This window comes from Myxocyprinus asiaticus, chromosome 34 (genome assembly GCF_019703515.2).
Source record: "Myxocyprinus asiaticus isolate MX2 ecotype Aquarium Trade chromosome 34, UBuf_Myxa_2, whole genome shotgun sequence".
Taxonomy (NCBI): Eukaryota; Metazoa; Chordata; class Actinopteri; order Cypriniformes; family Catostomidae; genus Myxocyprinus; species Myxocyprinus asiaticus.
In genome coordinates, this window is record NC_059377.1 from 16,513,462 (window position 1) to 16,539,651 (window position 26,190).

At 37.7% G+C, this 26,190-nt stretch overlaps 1 protein-coding gene across 1 annotated transcript; it reads right to left on the bottom strand.

The window, feature by feature from the left end:
• Positions 1–295: 295 nt before the first annotated feature.
• Positions 296–26,190, bottom strand: LOC127425170 (Y+L amino acid transporter 2-like). Its single transcript, XM_051670866.1, has 10 exons — positions 26,057–26,190; positions 19,140–19,731; positions 11,856–11,981; positions 10,177–10,321; positions 9,886–10,009; positions 6,543–6,646; positions 6,366–6,462; positions 6,102–6,251; positions 4,324–4,507; positions 296–2,437 (listed from the first exon to the last, which is right to left on the bottom strand). Exons 2-10 carry the CDS (start codon positions 19,573–19,575, stop codon positions 2,340–2,342), a joined length of 1,464 nt encoding a protein of 487 aa, XP_051526826.1. The 5' UTR covers positions 19,576–19,731; positions 26,057–26,190; the 3' UTR covers positions 296–2,339.

The window sequence follows — 26,190 nt, forward strand, 5'->3', positions numbered from 1 at the left end:
GACCTATGCCGCCTCCTTGTGGTCTTCTCACATTCAGCACTTTCAACATTGAACATTATCTGAACAGAAAGGAGAACTTTATATTTTCGGAAGGAAATGTGAATACTAGTGCTTGCCCATGCAAAAGCCGCCACCATGATGCTTAGAGTACTATTTGGGCTGTTGAAATGTGGTTGCCAAATTGTGGTTGTTAGCACTTTGCTAGGATGTTTAGGGTGGCTGCTACTTTCCCAATTCATAAAAGCTGAATTGGGGCCCTAACTCAGAAAACATCACAAACAAGAGTGACAAAAGCTTCTTTCTAATGGGTTTATTGTCATTTGTTGTGTACAGTTCTGTATCTGTAAAATAAATAAAGTAACCAATGAGCTGCCACAATATTTAAACATTTTTAAAAGTGTAGGTTTCCAACAATGCTCGACAGACGAATATGTGAATATTCTGCACAAAATATTGATCCAACTGGCGATACAAATCACATTTGCTTAAAGGGATAATTCACCCAAAAATGAAATTTCTCTCATCATTTACTCACCCTCATGCCATCCCAGATGTGTATGACTTTCTTTCTTCTGCAGAACATGAACACCTCAAAATGTGAAAGAATGTGAAAGTGGAGATTTGTAGTACAAAAGGACTTCCAAATTGATCCTTTTCTCACCCAGACCTATCATATCACTTCAGAAGACTTGGATGTAACTACTGGAGTCTTATGGATTAATTTTATGCTGCTTTTATATGATTTTTGGAGCTTTAAAGTTCTGGTCACCACTCACTTGCATTTTATGGACCTACAGAGCTGAAATATTCTTCTAAAATCTTTGTTTGTGTTCAGCAGAAGAAAGAAAGTCATACACATCTGGGATGGCATGAGGGTGAGTAAATGATGAGAGAATTTTCATTTTTGGGTGAACTGTTCCTTTAAGGCTAATATAAAAACAATACAGTACTTACAAGGGTAACTAGATGGAATATTTCTCCCATCAGAAAACAAAAAGCAAAGACAATCAATGCCTACTGTATACAATTTGCTTTAAAAACATAATCATAATCTGGTGACTAAGCAATGAACCTGATAAACGATAAACAGGGCAGGACACATTCTGGTCGGATTAAATGATGACTATGGTCACAGAATGATAAACTGTGTAATCAAAATCTATAAGAAAGCAATGTCAGGAGGTACTGCTATAGAGCAAGCTCTGCTATTTTACTTCATAACTAGAGGTGATTCTTTGGTGTATTCTAATGAGTCCATCAAGAAATGAGAGCAACATTAGGGAATGACACAACTGCCAAGCGGTTATAAAGTGATGTCTGTGCAAGGTGAAAACAAAAAACATAGCCTGTGCACACATTTAACACAACTGAGACAGTCTAGTCAATCTAATAACATAACAACAATGCATTATATAAAATAAAACCTATTTAGGAAGCATCCTCCACTTTGAGATTTCCATGTTTTAGATATTGTCTCTGCTCTTTAAAAAAAAAAAAAAAAATGCTGTTTATAACCATTATTGTCCCTATACGGTTCACCCAACATTTCTGTTTTAACGCCTGCAAAGAGTGACAGTGCTCTCATATGAGTGACAGTGCTTCCCATACCTGCAATTAAAGACTGTACCTTCATGTTATTTTGGGGGCGAAGGAAAATGATCCAGCATAAAACGTATTGTAATTAAAATGGACAGAACAAAAAGACATCCTGTTCACATGGAAGTACACAAGCCACTAAAACTAAAAGCCAACTTTAAAACAACACTCACATTTGAAGTGGTGTACCAATCCTTCATCTCTCCAAGCACACACTCAGAAAGAGTAAACAATAAAAAAAAATAAAAAAAATAAAAACACGCAGCAGTTGGATCTTATTAACAGAACATGTCCATCTCTTCAGCTGCAAAATTCCAGTTACCAGGCCTAACAAAATGTGATCCCCAGTAGGGGGCCTAATATGACTACTAACCAGAAGTAAAGGATTTTTGTGTTGAACCTGATTTCAAGAAAACACCATAATCACATTCACAATAGCCTTTATCTACATCAAAATGCTGAATTAAGTTTGTCTCTGTTTGCTCCACTGCATTGAACGTCCACTGTTGCACGACAGGACCCAGTCACAGGTCTGGGGAATGCAAGGCATGGGGGTTTGATTGTGTGTTTGTGCGTTCAGTTGTTTACCCGGTTGAATCTTTCAATCCTAATAATCTCCTTGTATATTAGTTTCATAATTTCATGCGTGCTTAGACTAGAAAGTGCAGACGTGAGGTTCTGCCTTGAGTTTTGGCTTATTCTCAAAGAAACCTGTGTAATCCGACTTCCTTTGGGGCCCATGTTTATTCCTTTTTGTCCAGCTCAAGCGAATTGTCCAGGTCCAAACCAGGTTCTGCTATGCAGCAAAAACACAGCTTCTGTGTGTGCAACGAGAACGTATCTGAAAAAGAAAATAATGCAGAAAATTTTAAATCACCTTCATGATTAAATGCATCCGAGTACCACACTAATGGTGATTGACTGTTGTTCAAAATAGGCAAAATAGCCAGAGAACCAAAAATATTCAGAGTCAGAGGTCCCTGGCTCAAATTTTTATTTATTCATTTATTTTATTTTTAGGGAACTATCTGAGATTTGGTTGATTTGACATTAAATAACCCATCTTGCATGAAAACCTCTTAATGGATCCTTATCTTGAAGACAACGAAGGTATTAATTCATTTGCCTGGCCAAAAAACTAGAGGCTAAATTGTTCAAAAAGAAGTCCTAAATCATCTCAGAGTTGTCTCTCAATGTAAATCTATGGGATTGTTTTTAACCCGTTCTATCATTAAAAGCTAAATCTAGTTCAGTAGTTGTAATGTAGGTCAGTTTTATTACTCACTAATTATGTAATTAAACTGTAACATGAAATCCGTAATATAAAGTTTGATGAACAATTAATCAATATGCAATATGGCTGATATCTTAGTTTTTCCTCCGTATTGCTCTAATGATTTATGGAACCCTCTGAGGTCATTCAAACACCATTTTCACAGGTTTTAAGATAGCATGTCAAATTAAAGTCCAGCTTCTAAAAATGTGTCTCGAGACCCCTGCACCGTTTTCACCAAAACTATTATTTTCCAGTTCTGCTAGCCTAGATGTTTTTGAACACAAGAACACGTTCTGTCTGAACGACCCTTATGCATGAAACCCTAACACTATTCTGAGAACAGCAGCCTTGGAAGAAAACACTGAGGTCATTGTTCATGGTAAACCGCTTATAATATGCAGAACATATGGACCATTATGTGCTCCCAATCCTCCCTGAATGCATTCATCCTAAGATCAGATTCATTACACACCACCACAATCTTGATATTTTACGCAACCACAAAAAAACCTAGAAAGCAAAGCGAACATGGGCGCAGCCAACACAAGAATGTTTCAAAATATAAACAGAAATCTGAGCCGTGTAGGTGCTGCAGGTTTTATGGGTTACACGACTACTGATTTTCAATAGTCGAGTAGTCGAGCCCATTAGTCGATTCGAATTCGACTAGTTGTGACGTCACCGCTGCTAGCGGTTCCCCGTTCTCTTGCAGCCGCTTGAACAAATTATTACGAGCGGAAATGTGATCTAGCATGCAGGACAGGGATGCGTTCCATCATGTCATGTTACTCCAACTTGAAGAGCTTTTTTAATTGTTCTTGAAGGAGCAAACAGCAACCAGGTCAGATGTCCAAACACAAAGTTGTGATGATCATGTTGAAAATCACCAACTAGCGCTAGCGGGTGCCTTTTTAAATGATTTTGCATAGCTCTTGTATTTCTGTTATATCTAAAGGCCACTTTGCATGTATTGGTGGTTACGGTAGAATCTGTGTGATCTTTATCAAAGTACATTTGAGCCACTTTGCTCTTTTAGTCCAGAGCCATCGGTCTCCACACCTACTGGCGAGTTTCCGAAACGTAGGATGGCAGGGGATGAGTCATTTATATTCATGAGTAAAGCAATAAATGATTGGATGGTTCAGTAATACTCATCAGAAAAGCGCTACCTGATTGGTCAGAGAAATTATAACCCAACCCCTAAAACTAACCCTTAACAAATCAGGTAGAGCTTTCCTCATTAATATGAATGAGGCTTCCCTCGCTATCCTACGTTTAGGAAAACCACCACCAGTTGTATTTTACATGGAAAGAAACAAGTCGACTTCAGGTTGACAGTGTCAACTACATTAGTTAAAGTCGACTCGCCTATGCAACCCCCAGCATGTGCCAAGCTGAACAAACAGAAATGAAACAAGACAATTGTAAGATTCATTGCGTGCATAACTCACCGAGCATGTGTCCCAGAAAGGCGGGTCTGGCGCTGGGCGGGAGTTGCACAAATATGTAATACACAGGAGCCCCGGAGAGCGCAACCATGATTCCCACCAGAGAGTTTGTGGTGTCACTGTAAAGCGGTACAACCACCAGAAACACAGTGCATAGACAGTACACTATAGGGAAGAACAGACTCAGCTACACACACATGAACACACACAGACAAACAGTAAGAGTCAAAATTAATCACATCATAACATTGGCAAACAACAACAAAAATTGAGTGAATTGTGTTGGAAGTGAGAGATATGAATTCTGTTACAAAACCTAGTGAGCTGCCTAGCTAGATATAATGCAGTGATTTTCAAGATTTTACAATGGACATTAAATAGTGACCCAACAATGTACCAATTCCCACGTTTACATGAGACTCATTATTCTTTGCTTTTTAACGTCAAAATGTAAACAGGTATAAGCACAACACTTGCATACAATGGATAAGACGGTGAGAATGCTAGTAAACGTATTAACATGCAACACGAAATCAATATAATGGGCAAAAATCAATGTGTGACTATCGGTTTTTGCTTAAACCGCTAAATAATATTGCCATATGTACATTTATCGTAAAGCCAGAGGAGGATAGGCTAACTTTGAATCTGGTTTCTCTCAAAAAAAAATTTCCTTGCCACAATCACCTTTAGCTTGCTCAATGGGGGCTTAAAGACATTAATGCATGATTTTATATAAAGCTGCTTTGAAACCATGAGTATTGTAAAAAGTGCTATACAAATAATAATGGCTTGAATGTTAACTAATTTTGTAAATTCATGTTCATGAGTGTTTCTCTTGACAATCTGTCAACAGCATATCTCAAGTTACTTTTTTATTGAGCTCTGCTTTTTGTTTTTTTAATGTAAGACACTGTTGTGTCATTTAAGATTTAAAATACATTTAATTTATGTTGAATCCTTCAATAACTTTTAGTGAAAGATTTGTGGGCACTTTTTTATTGCATCGTATCGTGAGGCTACTGTATCGATTCGTACTGTATCAAGAAATCTGTGTATCGTTACATGCCTAATTGAAATGTATTAATATAACCATGAACTGTACAGGCCCAACAATATGCAAAAAAATTACTTTTTGGTTTCTAAATGTTTCTTTGAAGGTTTCATGCTCTTGGCAATCAACAATTCACTGCAAAAAAACAAAACAAAAAAACATTACATAACATTTATCTTAAAGAGTGAACACTTATTTAACGTAATTAGGTATTTTTTATACTCTGCATAATTTTGTTCATGGTTTTTGAAGATAAGGCATATCATGCCACCTTTTTATGTTGCCATCTGTCTAATTTGGCCGATGAATCTGTGGCAAAACAACAGCATTTGAATGGACGTACAGCCTTTGAACAACAGATATGGAAAGCATTTTCTGTTTATTTTTCTATCCTAACTATGCATGATTATACACTTAGTTACATTTTATTATTTGCACTTAGCATTATTTTCCTCTGCCGTATGCACCCAATCAGAACAGACCTGTGTCCCATTTTTGGGTTGTGACCCACCAGTTGAGAATCACTGTTTAAAAGCGTCATGAATTGTGATTCGAGTCTCCCATGTGCTTCATGTCAGGAATTTTATTTGTGTGGTATGGGTGGAGTTGCTGACTATGTAGAGCATTTCAAATCAGTTACTCATAAGGTTCTATGATGGTTAGGATACTACCTATGTAGGCAGCAGAGAGCAAGGCAGCTCACTAGGTTTTGGAACAATTAACTCACCTTAACAGGACGTGGCAGCTCAGGTGCTTTAATACGCAGGTAGATCTGACTGCCAATGGAAAGGCCAATGAACAGCCAGTAATTAAAACTGAAGTAATTAATGAGCTGGAACACATCTTTCACACACAGAAATATGAGAGACATGCCACCCTAAAGCAGGGGAGAGAAAAACAGAGACACACTTTGAGGATCGCTCAAACAGACTCCAGATATACCGGTGTGCTACACAATATGGGCGTCTTTGAGCCTGTTTAATATCCTCACATTAAAGAGCAGGGCTGGGATTGGTGTGTAGCGCTTGACATGAATCATGCAGAGGACGTTGGGTAAATGACCCTCACGTGACCCCACAAAGAACAACCTGGAACACAAACAAGACTGCAAAATACCATGGGACTCTGATCATTACACAACAGAAGACAAGAAAAACAAGATGTTTACCTGGAGGCAGCTATGATGGAGGAGTTTAAACCTCCATAACAGGAGATGGCCACAGACAGCGGAATGAGCCAGCTTGCATAACCCAGTACATAGTCTGCAAACGTCTGTATGAGATACAAAAGCATAGATACGGTTACAGCTGTGCTGAGTAATCGCTAGATTTGGGGTACTCGAGTTCAGACTCGAGTCCGAGTCACGAGTCCAATTTTAATGGACTTGGACTTGTCACGGACTCGGATGCAATTTTACTCAGACTCGAGCCTTTCGGACTATGTCCACTTTTCCCCAGACATGTCCTCTTTTTCAGACCTGAAAAAAGCATCCGGCCGGGATTTCAAATTGCCTCTAAATGTCCGGGATTTGGCTTTGTCTTCATAATGATGTGCTCTCTACAGTTAGTACTATCATACATTCTGTGTATTTGATACTGCGCATCAGTTTTCACACGTATATGTCCTTACGTGTGATTATTCTGGCTGAGAGCAGCAGCTCTTTCAAAGTACATTTTTAGCTCTCTCGGCCGCGCGCCCGTGCTGTATGTGTGTGCGGGAAAGAGATCGGCATTCGCTAGACGTGCTCTGCCGCTCTCATCCAGAAATACAGTATCAATAACGTAAGTACACTTTAAAAAGTACATTCCCCAACTCTGCAAATTATTAAATAGAACATGTTTTATCAGACTCACGCTTAATACACAAAGTAATTTCTAACTTAAAATGTTGACTATATCAAGACAAAATCAAATTTACTACATATCAGGGACATTTAAACTAATATGATGGATGAAATAGACCATGATGGAAATTGTACAACTCAGTCCATTACATATTTGTGGCACAACCTCTGTGTGTTACCTGAAAAGCTGGCACTTGCATTTCAATGGCAAAAAAGTCAGAAAACAGAGGACATGTCTGGGGAAAAGATGACGTATGGTCACCCTGTGTTACGTTATTTTTTTGTTTGCTTGTTTGTTTTTAATTGCATCACAAATGCCATGGACTTGGTCCGACTCGGGAAAGTCTGAAACACTAGAGTCCGAGTCAAGTCCGAGTAAAAATGCATCCGAGTCCGTGACCATTAAAATCGGACTCGTCACTCGGACTCAAGTCCAAACTCAAGTACCCCAACTCTATCAGTCATATTAAATAAAAATTTTGACCTGAGATCAAACCAGTTATATTTAGATGTTTTTAGGTCACCACACAAAACCCTCTAACAGTGCAATGCATAGTAATAATACATTTACCTACCTATATTGGTAACACTTTATAATAAGGTTGTATTTGTTAACAGTTTATGCATTAGTTTACATAAATTAACAATGAAAAACACCTATTTGCAGCATTTATTATTCTTGGTAAGTATTAATTTATCCATATGCATCTTTTAATATTAAGAAATGTTAGTATACATTAACACTAGTTAACACGTTAGTTAATAAAGGCCACATCCACACTGAACGAAAAATGCATCTTTTTCTCTACGTTTTTGCATTCTGTCCACACTGAGACAGCGTTTTTGACAATGAAAATGCAGCTTTTCGAAAATGCTCTCCCAAGTGGATCAAATTGAAAATGCCATCTTCATGTTGTAGTGTGGATGGGGAAAAAGGAGATATCTGAAAATGATGACGTATTTGTTTTTTTTAATGTGACGCAATCATGTGTTTCATTCAATCTAAAAAAAATCAAGATGGCAGCCCATGTTGTAGTGGCGTTGTTGTGCCTGCTATTCACTTTTACATTTTACTTTGTAAAACATTCACATTGCATTCCTTCAAAGGCGAAGGGAAGTTCACTCGTAACTGATGGAAAGGCATTTTTTGCATGCGCGTAAGGGGATTTAAGAGTTTTCATACGTTTCGGTGTGGACGAGCCACTTTTGGAAAACGCATGAAAATGGCAGTGTAGACGGAGAGTGGTTAGAATATGAAAACACCAATTTTTTTTTTAATGTATATGGATTAATGTGGACGTAGCCTAAGGTGAACTCATAATAGAAACTTATTATTAAGGGTTACCCATATGTGTTATACTAAAACATTAAAAAATGTAAAAAGGCACATAGGGATGGACTTCTGTGAACATTTATAAGTGCTGACACAAACAAATCATTAAATCAGTGTTTTGAACCGGTTCACTGAAATGGACAGTTCGAAAGAACACTCGTTGCAAGACAAGGAGGAGATTCGAAACTAGCCAACTTGAACGGTCTTGAAAACATTACTGACCAAATTAAAACCTACAGTGCATTTGTTATTAATATTAAATGTATTAATGTTGCTTAATTTTATGTGGCCAACAAAATTATTGTGAATATATACTCACTGAGCACTTTATTAGGAACACCTGTACACCTACTCATTCATGTGATTATCTAATGAGCCAATTGTGTGGCTGCGGTGCATAAAATCAGGCTGATTCGGGTCAGGAGCTTCAGTTAATGTTCACATCAACCATCAAAATGGGGAAAAATGTGATCTCAGTGATTTGGACCATGGCATGATAGTTGGTGCCAGATGGGCTGGTATGAGTATTTCTGTAACTGCTGATCTTATGAGATTTTCACACACAACAGTCTCTAGAGTTTACTCAGAATGGTGCCAAAAACCAAAAACATCTAGTGTGTGGCAGTTCTGCAGACGGAAACGCCTTGTTGATGAAAGAGGTCAACAGAGAATGGCCAGACTGGTTCGAGCTGACAGAAAGTCTACGGTAACTCAGATAACCACTCTGCACAATTGCAGTGAGCAGAATAGCATCTCAGAATGCACAACACTTTGAACCTTGAGGCGGATGGTCTACAAGAGCAGAAGACCACGTCGGGCACTTTATTTGGACCATAGTGTTCCTAATAAAGTGCTTAGTGAGTGTATTTGTAAATATACTGCCCAGACCACTAATATTAAAATTACAAATATTATAACAGATAAAAAGAATGGTCAGCACATCAAACAAACACTCACAATAAATGAAATATCTTTCCACAGCGTAGCACACTAGCCTGATTATCAGGCAACAGAGTGTCTGTGGTTGTGGACTAATGTCACAAGAACATCTCTAGAGAGAGGATGTTGCCTCAGGCTGCTCTACTTAAATAGATCAGTGTAACAGGAGATGAAGACATGATCAAATCTGGAGCAATTACACAAAACAGACACTGGCAATTAACTGCCATGTGACTTGCAGGACCATGAGGGTTAAAAATTAGATTTGTGTTATGGTAAAAGAGAAGGTAAGGTATTCTTATGACCGTAGCTTGTTTATTAAAGTTTGGTTCTTTGACGAACAAGTGAATTTCAACATCAAACGGTGTTAAAACTACTGATCCTAGAAGGTCTTACCACAGCTACGGCTTCACTCTGCAGCAGTGTATTCATGTCCAACACGGCGTAGTAGGCAATATTAGTCAGGATGTAGATTACTGTGACAATGGGCATGGAGATTGCTATTGACAGTGGCAGATTCCTACAGTGGATTTAAAAAAATATATATCTTCCTGAATTTACATCAAAATGCATGTATTGCATTAACTGTCATCCATGTTAATGTTGATGATCATATTGGTAGCAGCCAATACTACAATTTTTTGTTGTTGTTATAATTAGTCAATCAAATGCTGTAAATCTTCGTACCTCTCTGGGTTTTTAATCTCCTCAGTGATGAAGTTCAGTGTGTCCCAGCCGGAGTAAGAGTAAAGAGCAGCATATAGAGCCAGAGCCATGTCTCCTGCATTCAGCTTAGAGTTTTCAAATGGATCCCTGAAGTTGTTTGTCTTGCCTGTAGCATTATCATGCAAATGCAGTGAAATATCACAAACAAAACTTAATCAATCAAAGCAAAGTGAAATATACTAGTTAGTCTTTAATAACTCAAAACTCAAGAGAGCTTGGAACAGCAAAAATGTGATTACCCTTGAGGAGGAACATTTTACATCTACAGGTTAGTGTGTTTGGTATGGAGCTAGACCATTCATGGTAAGTGTGCTTGGTTCAAACACAAAGCAAATCTGGAACTGCTTAAAATTCTTCCCAAGCAGAACTATGCAAAAGCAATTTCAAAAGAATTAATACAACTGTTTTTTGTTTTTTTTAAAGGTGCAATATGTAAAAATTTTCATGTAATATTCGCCTTTTGTTTGCCAATGTGTGAACGGCTTGTAACGCAACGTAAAAAATGAGCCCTTCCCGGACTTCCTAGGTTGCCTATTAAAGCCTGTAGACTGATTTTCATGCAAAGGGAGTGGGTCGCTTTTGCCGGAAAAATCCAAAGGATGTGACGTTTATGCGCGCTCCCGAGAGCCTTGCCTCAGTAATAGCTTCTCTTCTGCGTCAACAGACAGTCTGCAACATTAGGTAACGTTATCTTAGAGATGGAATCCAGCAAACGTCCGGCTCCCAGCACAATATCAACTCCTACACAAACTCAGAGTAAGCCAAAATAAAAATAAAAAAATAAATAAATGTATCTACTGAATCCAGTCTGGCTAAGCGGGAACGTGATCGTGGTCGAGAGAAAACTAGAGTGAACATCGGCAGGGCATTTGATTCCTGGAGGGACCATCGTTCGGTTTTGTGTATCAAAACCGACCCTGAATTAGCGTTCTTCTTATTGGACAGGTAAGCTTACATAACTGCAAAGCATCTGAAATATAGAGCCATAAGGATTGATCTGTGTAATTTTAGCTAACTTGATCTTGCCTGCTAACGCTGACGAATCGCAAGCTACCTTGCTTCGTAACATTCAAATAATTTCAACGATCTTCTCTTTATACTAAATGTCAGGTATACAGGATAAATTTAAGCAAATACGCTGGTTTCTTATTCGTAGTGCAACATATAACATACAAAACATACAATATTGCAACATAACAGTGCAACAGTAAACTGTCTGGTATATTTCGGTAGTACATTGCTGTATGTGTGAATCAGTATGCTATGTTAGCTTATAAGTAGTTTTACTTTAGTCTCAAAGTTTGCAGTAAAACAATAATAACTGTGTAATTTTAATTATGCTACCATCATCTGTCAGCATGATGCCAGTGAATCACGTTCAGTCTCTTTGTGCGTTATGTCATTGTTTTGGTCGATGCTCGCTCGCTCATGTCCCTATGGAGTGTGTCCCTACGAGCACGAGCAACAGGTAGCTGGCTGCAGTTCACTTAACGGCCACAGGTGTCATTAATAACAAGGGTTTCTGAATCTTACATACTGCACCTTTAAAGAACACAATAAACAACACTAAAAATTGTGACTGACAAGGTCACAAACTGTGTTACAATCTCTACACACATTTAGTGACAGTGTGTTCATACCTTGGGCCAGCACTATCATTCCAGCGATAATGATGACTATGAGAGCCAGGACTTTAGCCACAGTTGAGATGACCTGAAGAATAGCTCCCCACTTCACTTTCATACAATTCACAAATGTCAGAAGACCTACAGAAGAAACAGGTATGATTACATTTAAATTCAAATACAACCACAAGACCAAAGCAAACATCGGTTTTCCGCGTGCCGGTACGTACATCTGACACACATTTCGCTTGACGGAAATTTCATCACCAGCACAGTACCCATGGACAGTCAGTGTAAAACTACACTACCATATTATTCTTACTATTTCTGCCATAGACAGATAATTAAAGTGCTGCATAACAAAGCGTCACAGATGTGTGATATTGCTTAAATATAATGCAATTATTATTATTTATTATTATTATTAGTAGTAGTAGTATTAATACAGTGAATATTACATAACTATACAGTAGTGGTATATTTCGTCATACTTTGTTCCATTTAAATTGAGCTTTTACTTTGGCAGAAGCTTTTATTTTGAAGCTCTTTCAACTTCTGTGTGTTTTTGACAGTAGCTTCTCACTTCCGGAAAAGCAGGTCACTACATGAAACAATGTGTTTATTAAAACGCAAAAGGGTGCTATTGAATTAAATAAATATGTAGTCTCTATGTGCCCCACACTACAAAGTGAATTAGCGCTTTGCCTGCTGTCATCTGCTACAAACAGAGCGCGCAATGCTCATGATGGTGTCTTTGGTGTATTAGCCAACAAGCTTTAAATGTGTCAGCACAACACCGGCTCCACACATTCACATTGAAACTACATATTTATCTCATTAAATTGCAGCTTTTGCGGTTTAATAATCACACTAGGACATAATGTGATTTTAATTTGTGAACTGAATGTTTACAGAATAACATTCCTACGACAGATGGCATTTTTACAAGCACGGGTACAAGTACATGACCGTGGTATCAGACAAGATTCCCATACCAGTATCGGTATCGGGACATCCCTATAAGTTTTTCTAGACACGTGGACAGTCTTCATCTGCCTGACATTGCCTGTGCTAAAAGAGTATTGAAAAGCGGTCGTAGTGCATATCCGTCTAACATGTCCGTATGAGCTTGCGTTATGTGCGAGTCATATTTATTATTATATATTTTTTTAATGGATCATTTTCTGTATGTAAAGCTACATACAAACTGCCTCCACTTCATCACTGACTGGCAAATCAAGCTCTACTGTAGCGAGCACTGGAAACTTCTGCAATCTAATTTCACCAACAAACCACATCTGAAAGATTCTGATAGTAATTCACTCAGCGATAACAGTGATCTCTAGGTCTGAGAATTTATTGCTACAGAATCACAGAGCCAAGTCATTATGTGTGTCTCCAGCTGCCTTCAAGACTGGACACCCTGGTGCTGTGATACCCAGGAGACACATCAAGTGGATAAAGGTATTTGTGCCTTGGTGTATGCAAAAATAGTCCAAAGCACATCTTCTGCTATAAAAGTTAAAAAGCCTTTATTTTAATTGGCTCTTAACATTGACAATAATAAAGTAAAAAATCAGTAGCTGCAAACTGATGCATTTTGGCCAACAGAGCCTTCTTCAGAGTGTGTCAGGATACCAACTGGCTAAAGGTGTAGGTGTAATTAACTAGTCTATGGAGCTGGAAAAGACAGAAATCATAAACACATATCCATACATACAGCATATTTACTTATACATATATAGAACTACATGTACACACATGCACATACACCTATATACATAAACCATAGTATAACTAATACAAAAGAGCCAATAGATACATGTCCAATATACACAATATGGAGAAAAAAATAAACTTATTTGAATTTTAATATTTAATAAAGAGAGATGAAAACTTTTCCCTTACTGAAATGGTGTAAAGTCTAGCTCTTCATTTAGACTAGGAATAGTTGTGGCATTTAAATGAAATACCCAACAAGTCTCTCTTTGTGGAAGTCTCTGTAGTCTATCCCCTTTCCTAACTGATCCACTTACTGCTTCCAATCCAATAATCTTTTAATTTGGAAGGATTCTAATTGTGTATGGATACGTAATGCACTGCCATTGGGTAATGTTTGTTACCTGTGCAAACTGCATTTTTTGTGATCCAAAGTCTATATTGAAGTCTGCGCTTAGTCCGGCCTATGTAAAAACACCGACATGGACATTCCAGTCTGTAAACCACATATGTAAACCGATCAGCCACAACATTAAAACCACCTGCCTAATATCATGTAGGTCCCCCTTGTGCCGCCAAAACAGCTCTGACACGTCGAGGCATGGACACCACCAGACCTCTGAAGGTATCCTGTGGTATATGGAACCAAGATGTTAGCAGCAGATCCTTTAAGTCCTGTAAGTTGCAAGGTGGGGCCTCCGTGGATCAGACTAGTTGGTCCAGCACATCTCATATATGCCCAGTCGGATTGAGATCTGGGTAATTTGGACGCCAAGTCAACACCTTGAACTCTTTGTCATGTTCCTCAAACCATTCATGAACAATTTTTGCAGCGTGGCATGGTGCATTATCCTGCTGAAAAAGGCCAATGCCATCAAGGAATACCGTTGCCATGAAGGGGTGTACGTGGTCTGCAACAATCTTTAGGTAGGTGGTATGTGTCAAAGTAACATCCACATGAATGCCAGGACCCAATGCATCCTGCTGCCATCTCTTCCCCAAGTAAATGACGCACACACACCTAGCCATCCATGATCTAAAAGAAAAAATGATTAATCAGACCAGGCCACCTTCTTCCATTGCTCCATGGTCCAGTTCTGACGCTCACGTGCCCATTGTAGGCGCGTTCAGCGGTTGACAGGGGTCAGCATGGGCACTCTAACTGGTCTGCGGCTACGCAGCCCCATTCGCAGCAAGCTGCAATGCGCTGTGTGTTCTGACACCTTTCTGTCATGGCCAGCATTAAGTTTTTCAGCCATTTGTGCTACAGTAGCTCTTCTGTGGTATCGGAAAACAGACAGGCTAACCTTCGCTCCCCACGCGCATCAATGAGCCTTGGGCGCCCATGACCCTGTCACCAGTTCCCCCGTTGTCCTTCCTTGGACCACTTTTGGTAGGTACTAACCACTGCATACCGGGAACACCCCACAAGACCTGCCATTTTGGAGATGCTCTGACCCAGTCATCTAGCCATCACAATTTGGCCCTTGTCAAAGTCACTCAGATCCTTACGCTTGCCCATTTTTCCTGCTTCCAAAACATGAAATTCAAGAACTGACTGTTCACTTGCTGCCTAATATATCCCACCCCTTGACAGGTGCCATTGTAATGAGATAATGAATGTTACTCGCTTCACCTTTAAGTGGTTTTAATGTTGTGGCTGATCAGTGTATGTACTTTTAAAATTAATACAAGTTTTTGCTGGTAAAAACATCTTCAAAAGACTTTGTCTGAAGTACATTCTTACAATGGTTACAGTGTCTACATTTAAAAGTTCCCTGTATTTTTCTATCCAACCATGTAGTCAGTTTGGTCGCAGGCAAATAACTTCTCACCATTTTGTCTTTAATAGTCTGAGCTTTTTTATAGCTCACAATTGTAGGCTCTTGGAATATCTGTCGCAGGTGTAGGTCACTTTGAATGATTCTCCAGTTTTTGTTCATTATCTGTTTTATATGTTGTGAAGCAGTTATGTTTGCATTCTGTGCAAAAGTTCAAATAAAATAAACTGGTTGAGCAGAAATCACTCTTTTTATTTATTGTATTGTTGTAATTGTGTCACTTTATTTGATTCTTGATCCACAAGATTTATGATATCGTCATCTCCTAAAACGATCTGTTATATCTGTAGGGAGAAGTGTAAAATCTTGGGGCTCTATTTTCATGAGCACATTACAATGTCTTATCCAATATTCGTGAGAGCGCTAATTCAAAGAGCAATTTTCGTGCCAGCGCAAAGCGCAATTGGCTGTGGGTGGGAGTGTTTGCGCTACTGTGGGTGTATTCGCGCAAACTGCTGGTGAATTATATGTTAATGAAGTGGCGCAAAGCGCAGTTTGCTATTTTCCTGAGAAATACGTCATTGCGCTAAGATGTTTCAGCTCCATGTCTGCTTTCTGCGCAAAGTCTAAAATCAGTTCCTGCATTTACATTTTGGAGATTCCACCAGCAGGTGGTAATAAAGTCCATGTCCAAACTCTGTAAAATAAAGTGGAACATCAAATTATGTCCCTGACAATAATCGTTTTATGAAACAAAAATGTATTAGATTTGTGTTAAACTATTTATAGGTCATGATTTATTTGTCAATTATTTATTATTATAATGTTTATATTTACAATTGTATTTATGATCTAATTTGTATTGGTATTTTTCCACCTATTGTCGTAGAGTGATTTTAAGTCACTGCAACAGGGGCTGGTGGAAGAAGTTGGACAAAGTAAAATGTTTGGATTTGATATGATTTCACTTCATAATTTTGATAATATTTAATTCCAAAAATATTTTTGGCTTAATTTTTTTCGTGTTTCAATAAATTAATTTAATTTTTTTAAATCAAAATCGACAGGAAGCCATGATTTTTGTGTCAAACAGAGCAACAGAGCAAATCCTGATGAGAACCACATTTTCCATGCATATAAAAGGAGTGCTCCACTGTCAAAGATATGCGCCTGACATTTAACAGGTTAACACAGTTAATGCACAAAAGAATGTAAATCCATATTTCTATTCTTCTAATTCACTGCATACAGTCCATTTACACAACCAACTTCTTATGAATGTGCTGTCATTGTTTATATCGCTGATGCTTGACAGGGAATGAACTATATAATAGGACGCAGACGTGCTGGAGAAGAACCTCATTGCACTTGACCCACCCCAATAGCGCTTTGCACGCGTAATTTCTCCAAACCCACTTGTGCCGAAACTTAGTGCATGCTTGCACGAAAATGCCAAAACATCTTGGCCATGCCCACTGACTTTACACTTATGACTTAATGGTGCACTCAGTAATTTTTTGAAGTATGTCAAAGTGGCTTACATTGGCTTACACTGACACCTATTGGCCTGTATGCTGCATCATTCAAACACAGTATAGTAAATCAGGATTAATTTAATCCATGAATAAAAATGTCCAATAACAGGGCAGTTACTAAGATTAAGTGAGTAGCATTCAGCTTGTCATGTGATGCTAACATTGATGCAAGCGCTCTTAAAATAGGGCCCTTGATCTTGATCACAAATCCGCCTTAATCTTTTTAAAATATTTTTGTGCCTTATTTATCTTAGTCTGTACGATTTCATCTGAATAAGGTGGCATTGGCGCAAAGTCTAAAGAAAGAAAGTGCTATTTGTGACAAGACTTACAAATCACAAATAAGCTAAATAAACTAACGATTATACTCTTATATAAGTTTATGATAACAAACAGTGTTTGCTGGTTGGATTGTAGATGTGTTTTAGGCTGACTGTTTCTCAACGTACTTGAGTTAGAGGACTTTTATGTATGCAGTAGTTAACCAAACATGCCACAGGTGCAAATGTCAGAGAATTCCCTTGATCTCAAACAAACTGCACATGATCTGAGTGTGGCAACTTTTACCAATGATGACTTCAAATGGGTCTCGTGGAAGTGTTAGCAGGGTATCAAGCTTGTGTGTTAAATTACCTACTCAAGGCAAAAGGGAAGGCCTTCCTTGACAAATATAATGCCTGAATAATCCCAACCAACACTAATGGAGAGAGCAAATAGGCAGACACATTGAACACAAAACACTTAATTATTTAGCTGATACATTACATGTCCATGAGCTTTTTTCTTTATTGACATCAAGATTTTAAGTTAGAATTTATATGACTGTCACTTTAATCATTGTAATAATCACCTTTATGGCTTCGCCAGTTCATTATAAATGGTCCTGTGGTGTGACAAAGGGATTTTAAAAAGAACAAATATTCCATGTAGTCTCTCATTCAATAATAAAGTCATAAAAACCACATGCAAAAGAATTAGAAAAATTTTGTTTAAACTAGATTTAGATGGGCTATAGCATGTTACACAAGAAATGTCAACTTCCAAAAAGTATTTCATCTACAGATTTGTAGAAACATGACTCATTCTATTTAGACTAAACACAGACAAATTCCAGGATTACGCATACATAAAGAGCAAGTTCAAAATATGATGTTAAAATTGCACAATCCAACAGGTTAGTCCACATTTCTTAAGCAAATTTGTACTTTCTCACAATGAAAACAGGGAGTTCCAGAATTTCACTCACTGGAAGTGAAATTCACATTTAGTTTTTTTTGCTGTTGTTGTTGTTATTGTCATTGCAAAGATATAAGGGGAAGCTTTTCTATTGTGCCCACTTTAGGAAGAAAGAGAGAGAATAATAAATAAATGCACAAATGTAATAAAATATATATATATATATATATAAGAAGGAAAAATGTACTTAGTGAAATATAATTCTGGAATTTCGTTTAGGTTAAAACGTATATATACACATGAAATATGAGAAAGTTATGGGTAGATGCTGTAACTAGTCACCATTTCTTTACATTTTCACCATTTTAATCGCCTATTAGCTTTTGGTAGTTCACTTTAGTAGTCCTGTCCTAAGAAAATGTATTTTTAAAAGTACAAATATTTGTATATTTATGAGATCCCTCAACTGCAGTAATATGATGTCATAACTAAATGACAACTGCATCAGCACTAGGAAAATGCTGTTTTTTATTTTATTTAAATTTTTTATGGTTTTAGATGGAGAACAGCATATTACACTGAAGGAGACTGTTTTCAATGTGAAATTTCATGTATTCCCAGACATGAAAGGTATTGCAATACAGAACAACATTCAGAAATATTCTGTATATGAAAAAAATATATTCTGATTTTGAGTGAGCCAAATAATGCTGTGCATTGAAATAAAGGGACTTTATGGCAATTATGAAGTGGTAATTACACAAAACAAAAAGGATTAAAAGGGTCTGCCAGTCACATTATTTAGAAGTTGCCTAATTTTTTCCATTAGGTTCCTATGCAAATATTGAACTTCCCTGCAGCAGCATAAATTGTTGCAATGACGTACTTGATAACATCAAACTTGCAACATTTTGACATCAAGTGCCCTCTTGAGAGTTATCTCATAAACACTGCACAGTGTATACAGCAAACAGTAGAGATTTCTTGATAAATCCGGCCTATATTATATTGAGTGTTTAATGTGCTGTGACGGTTACATGTATCTTTATCAAAACAATCTTTCAATGCATGAGTGGAAGAGCACTTACCTATAATGAGAGCTGCAGAGAGCCGTATTGCTTCATTTGGTGCTGGGCAGGTTGGAAAAAAGGGTTTTACTAAGTAATTAGAGAATGTGAGTGCAATGACCGCCTGGCAGGCCGGTTCCACAATCATAAGGGACGTCCACAGACGAATAAAGGCCAGGAAGCCACCAAAGGACTCCAGGATGTAGGCATAACTAGCTCCTGACTTGCGGATGGTTGTGCCCAACTCAGCATAGCACAGGGCACCAAACACAGAGAAGATCCCTCCAATAATCCAAATCACCAGTGACAGACCGTAAGATCCCGTGTTCTGTAGAACACCGATGGGGGACACAAAGATGCCCGAGCCAATCATGTTCCCCACGATGAGGCAGACGCCGTGCAGCAAGGAGATCTCCTGCTTCAGACGCAAGGAACTGGTGGAGTCAGAGTCCCCCATGATGAGCTCGGGTCGGGTAAAGAGGAGAGGAACTCAGGAGAAAGGGATACAGGGAGAAGAAGTGCAGAGATGAGGAGGAGAAGTATGGGGAGGTCTGTTCACCTCAAGCCTGGAGTTTTATCGGAGTCTCATCTTTATTTCTTCCCAGCTACTAATCTACAAAGTAAATGGAATGTTCCAGGTTAGGTAAATTTAATAATTCAAGGTGCATTTAGTAATTTTTTTTATTTAGATTGCATGCACATTTAGTCCACACTAATAAGTTTTTGTTTGAAAACGCATCTTTTTCTCTACGTTTTGGCTAACCATCCACACCGAGCTTTCCGAAAACGCTCTCCCAAGTGGATAAATTTGAAAACGCTGTCTTCGCATTGTAGTGTGCAGAGAGAAAACTGAGATACTTTGAAAACAATTATGTATTTGTTGTCATGTGACCAGGGCTCCAGACAAAAAATAAATAAATGACTTGGGAGCCACTGGCTCCTAAACTGAAACATTAAGGAGCCAAATGGCTGTTTTTAGTAGCCAAATCACAGATTTTCTCGATTTAGATTGCTGTTCAAAAACAAGATAGAAAGCCGAAGAAAAGTCAGCCAGCTGATAACCCATTCATCAAAGGTTTAATAAACAGTATATATAGTTGAGAAGATAAGTTTGCATTCCCTTTTGTCTCATAAATGTTCACACCCCTTTCATAATTTATACAACTATACGTTTTTATTTTTTATTTATTACTGCTCTTCAGAATCTACATTACAGATAATTACATAAAATATAGTATGCATATAGTAGTGTGTTGACTTCTTGAGCATCAATGAATGTTTGCACCTCGTGTAATAGTTGTGTACAAGTCTCTCAATTGTCCTAAGTGTCCAAAGCTTGATTATATATATATATATATATACACACAATTTCAATTGTTTTAAAATATTGCCTTTTTATCTTTCTTTACTATTACCAGATGGCCCCAGACACAGAGACTACAAGACTGCAAACTGAATGAAATCCCAGATGTAGTTTATTGTGCTACTCCAATCCCAATCAATAATTACCAGAAGGAAAAAAAAAGTGCTACACAATATGGGACATTTAATTATAAAGAAGCCTGAAATACACAGGGGACTCTTATTTTGAAATGTCTGCTCTCCCAGTTGTGAACACACTGACGGCTGATTCGCTGAGAAAGTGAATCTGATTCAGACTGCTAACCTGAGCTCCTGAGTTCAAACCCTCAGTTCTTTTCGGGTGATTCATGAAGAAGATCCAGTTCAAAAGAGTCATTTGGTCATGACTCTCTCGCACTGGGTTTGTTGTTGCGTGGGTGCAGCGAGCTCGTCAGAAACAGAACGGGTGAAAAGCGGCGCGAGACACACTAGTGTGCGCTCTAAAGATAACTCACAAGATGATATCTGACAAACCCGCATATGAACGTGCACAATCCGACTGTCGCCACTGGCGACTAGATTATAAAATTATTGTCGCAATCAATTATTTTTGGTTGCATTTGTGACCATTTTAATCGCAGTCTGGAGCCCTGCATGTGACATAGTCATGTGATCCATTTAAGCTAAAACATTCAAGATGGCAGCCCATATTGTAGCGGCGTTGTTGTGCCTGTTAGGGTTGCTCAGATACCAACATTTTGGCTTCGGTACAATACCAGCCCTGGTACCTCGGTATCGATACTGAATCGATATATTCAACAAATAAAAAGCTTCATTTATGAAATTACACAGAAAATGACTTGATTAAAAGAACTGCATAAAGTCTTACAGATTCAAATGATGCGTTTTCGGTTTTAATTTTTCTGGATTCCATGATAAATGTTGCCAAATGAGTATTATCGCTACTTTTTGAATATTATATTTTTATACAGTTGTTTTTTTTTCCTGTCTTCAATTTCACGCATCCATTTGAATAGAGCTTTCATTTAAGTAGGACTTTTATTTTGACAGACCTTTGAGTTCTTCCTGTTTTTACGGGTTAGTTATGTCAAGATTCTCATTAATGCTGGGATACTCCCGTCGCGACTCTCGAGCGGAAATCTCCGAGCTGTACCTGAGGAGTTCATTTAAGTGTCAACCGCCATTTATACTCTAAACACACTGCATGAAAATTAAGCACCAGTAGCGTGTGTTGCATTTGTGTGTGTGTAGAAATCATATGACAGACAGAGCAGCACCTCTTGTTCATTCTGTAGCATGTAGCGCATGTGAATGTATATAATTTAATTAAATGACATCCTTCTGCTGTTTAAAGATCACACTTGGCCATATCCAGAGGTTTTTTTATTTTATTTTCAAACTGTCATTGATTTCATCTCAAATTTGTCACATCTCATATGATTTTGTTTATGACAGCATACTGTAATATGGTACCGAAATTAGCATCATGATGATATCCTACCGTTTAAATTTTTTTGGTATCGCTGTACTTCATAAGTACCGGTAAACCGCGCAACCCTTGTGCCTGTTATTCACTTTCATAGCGTTGATAAAGATAAATGTTACTTTTTACATCCTTCACATTGAATTCCTTCAAAGGCATTCCTTCCTTTCTTCTATCCCAGCTTAATATGCAGAGACAACTATAAATAAGCCATTCATAGGTTAATTTACTGAAACTGTAAACATTGTGTTTCTGTTGCGTTTTGAAAACTGCTCTGTTTGTTTTGGGCGACCCGCCCGAATAACTTTACTCAACCAATGGCGTGAGTTGGGGGCGCGACTATCTCTTTGTTTGACCAACGGCAGACGGAGGGCGTATTCGGAATGTGGTTTTGTAAACAAAGTTTATTTTTGCAATTCCGTTTGGTGGCGCTAGTGTTGCAAAAATTACATCAGCTTTAAATTGTTAAATTAAATCTCACAATTTGAATCTCACAAAGTGACATGGCTCGTACTTCATTAAATTTGATAAAGCGGACAGTTCTGGGGCTGGTTGCACCAGCTATACATAAGTTACAACTTAGCCTAGTTGTGGCGTAAATGGGCACCAAGTCACAATTTACGCACTACTAAATATCTGAGCGTTGCACCATTAAACTTCGGTAGAACATAAACCTACGTATAAACTAAATATTTACGGCAGACTCTGACCAGGAGTAACGGATGGAATAAAAAAGCAGACTCATTTAATGATATCAATGAGCTAATGTTTTGGCTGACAGGCATCAATCCTTTCGACATATATGGTGTTGGCATTTACACTTGTTTACATTTACGAGAGAGAAAAAAAAAACTTACTTTTAAGCAGCTCTTCAGCATGAAACCGATCTAACGGTGCAGTTTTCAGGGTGTGTCACCCGGTGTCAAGTTTCAACATATACAAAATATATATAAGATATTAAAATGAATAAATGTCTATTTTTCCAGCCTGTTGTATTAGTATTTATTTATCACCCCTTATTTATTTTAGATACAGTTCCTATATATTGTTATTTACACAAGGCAAATACAATATTTATTAAATCTACTTTTATTATGTATCGTATTTTAATGAGGATATAATTTATTACAGCTGACAGTTACGTGAGCAAACAAGGTTTGAACATCAACCGTAACAAGATCAAATTGAAGCTGATGGCTTTTCAACACTACTGTGTACAAATATGAAGGTTTATTGGATCAGTACAGGTAAACATCATATTATGCGACTACGCGTTACTTTATGGAGAGCTTACGACCTACTAGATAAGTCTTGCCTTAAGAACAGGTGGTGCAACCAAATTAAGCACTGACTTAAGTTACAAACTATCTAGTAGTTACTAAGCCCTTAGTGTGAACTTTACGTCCCAACTTACGTGAGACTTACGCACAGCTGGTGCAACCCTACCCTGGTCCTGGATGATGATTGGTCAACAGCCGTGTTTTATTCATGATTTGGATCCCTCCACAGCACCTATAGCTGACAGTTATACTCTTGAATTTACTCTTTACTGTCAGGGGCTATTTCTTCTAGTGGAAGGATGGCATTTCATGATTTTACTTACAAAATGTAAAAATTTTATTTTAACTCAAGGCTGCGCAATATTGTAAATATAGTCATGCCTTATTGCTTAAATATTAGGCTTTTAATTTGAATGAATATAAAAGCTTTAAAATTTAGAATTTGTACAATTAATCAGCCTGTATGTTCTTATTGTGAACCTATATACATTTAATTACACACTAGCAGCAGCGGTATTTGTTTTTGTTTTGTAAATGTTTAAAGTCTTCATAGATTTATAATGATCTCTTGAACTTCAGCAGAGAAGTAAATCACAAAGAATTTCTTGCGAGTAGTAATTGCTAGAAGTTCTTTCTCCAAGCTTCTAGCATTGGCTGTTCATGGCAAACATCACTCATTTATGTGCTTCAGGGTTAAGCATGAACTCGAGCTCAAACTTGAGTTGACAGAGAAGGTTTATAGCAAGCGTCTTGAGATAGCTGAACCCGATCTAAACTGCTATGTCTCTATCATTTTTTTGTCAACCTGAAACTTACTCTGTAACTCTGAGTTTGTTCAGCTAGCTTTATGAAACAGGCCTCTGGTGCCGTAGATGCAACATCACACAAACACAGAATTTAGGTATTAGTTACCGAAGTCATGGTAAAAATGAGCTATTCACAGTCAGCTATGATTATATCAACTAAATTATGGAGGTACCTATACAAACATAAAATAATACCATATACAAAATACAATGTACCCAAACTTGATAAAAAGAAGTCATTTTGTTTTATTTAACGCTTTTCACAATACACATCATTTCAAAGCAGCTTTACAGGTAACATACTGTAATGCCTTAATGACTCTAAGCTTCCATTGAGCATGCCAATGGCGACTATAGAAAGGAGTAAAAATAAAATAAAAATGAAAATAAAATAAAAACTCCTTAGATGTTTAGTTAGTGCAGGGAAAAAACCATGAGAGAAACCAGACTCAACTCTGGCTTCACAGTACATGCCAATATTATTTAGCTATATAGTATGCAATACAAGTTATGTATTGATAAATACTGTAGATTAAGTGATTTCAAAGCAAATTTTAGTAAGGCAATGTTTAAAAGTGTAAGGGTCAAGACTGAACTGTAAGGTTAGATGGTAAAATGACTTCATCTTGGAGGGATATTCAGGTACATTGCTAACTTAGCAGAGGAAATCATAAACTGTACAACTATAATAATTACAAAAGACCAGAATTATAACCTAATATACCATCTATGTGTTAAAAATCTCTCTCGGATAACAAGTTCTTTAATTGAACCTCCCTCAGTCATTTAACGCACACCTGATGCCCGGAGCAGTTGTAGTTACATCGTTATGGAACAAAGTTGTACAGTGTACACAGTGGTGTAGGGAGAGAAGCAAACACAGACTGGGTGGAGTCATCTACGTTGACTTGCAGAACCAACTGTTTTTAGAGATAAATCTACTACAGATAAAGTCCTACAAGAGAGTATCCTCCTACACTAGACTTCAGCTTGTTCTGATATTGATTCTGCTGTCATAGTCCATTTGAACCATATGGAAAATGTCCTTAAAGTTGACCTGCAAAACCTTTTTGGAAACAAGCTTTTGTAGATGCATTAAATGAATTCATAATAATAACTGATACATTTAACTTTGACAAACAGATTTAGCTAATAAAGACTTGCCACAGAATTTTTTTTTAGAAGTTCAGTGTTATACTATTTTACAACGTTATTCATACAGGTTCTGAAATACAACCTGGCTTTCTAGTAGTTGTTTTTGTTGGTTATAAAAACACAATGAGTTACGGCATCATTTCGTCATTGCTACTTCACCTGTGGAGGTACTGTGGACTTAACTACGAGTCACAACATGTGCTCACAAATGCCACGCATGGATACGTGAGACAAACATTTGGCGCTCTTTATAAGTTATTATTATTATTATTATTAAATATTGTGAAAACATTCATATTTATAATTTTAGCGCGTGACGCGACATGCTGTCAAACATTAGCCCGGGTTTAAATGTACGACTTGCGCCAACACAAAACAGCATCCTTCAAGGGACAACACGGATAGCACTGCACAATGTTTATTTATGGGTTGCTTCGGTTTTTTTTTTATCTCTATCTGGTCGATAAAAACGTGTCTTTATCAACTCTGTCTATCATTTTTTCCAGTACGAGAGGCTTCCTTTTCTTTACACGTTCGAGGAAGCTGACACGTTGTTGTTGTTCAGGTTTGGTCGCAAAACTTAGATTACGAAACTCACAGTTTCCCTGCAAATCTTAACATAATGTAACCCTGAAGACAAGTCTAAGTTCTCTCTCATATAAACAACATAAAAATAATAATACAAAAAAATATATATATCTAAACTCCACCCACGTGCACTGTTGTTAGCTAGCAGTCGTGTATCACACAACTCTGCTATAATACTGCTATCTACTAGCTAACAGCAGTGCATGTGGATGAAGTTGGAGTCTGAAATATCAAGTATAGTTTAACCCTCTCACAAGATCTCACCTGTTTTCAATGACGATGTGGAGAGAGTGGACCATGTGCCTTAATGAAGTCAACATGGAGCAGCAAGAGAGGTAGTGATGACTTTTTAGAGGAGGAGACTTATGACATCCTTTAGGAGTAATGCTACAATAGGC

Excerpts from the sequence above, each read along its gene's own strand:
- LOC127425170 (XM_051670866.1), bottom strand. The coding sequence starts at position 19,575 with ATGGGGGACTCTGACTCCACCAGTTCCTTGCGTCTGAAGCAGGAGATC. Across the intron at positions 11,982-19,139 it reads CTCTGCAGCTCTCATTATAG|GTCTTCTGACATTTGTGAAT; the intron begins GTAAGTGCTCTT and ends TTTCTTCTGTAG. Across the intron at positions 6,463-6,542 it reads TCCATCATAGCTGCCTCCAG|GTTGTTCTTTGTGGGGTCAC; the intron begins GTAAACATCTTG and ends TTTGTGTTCCAG.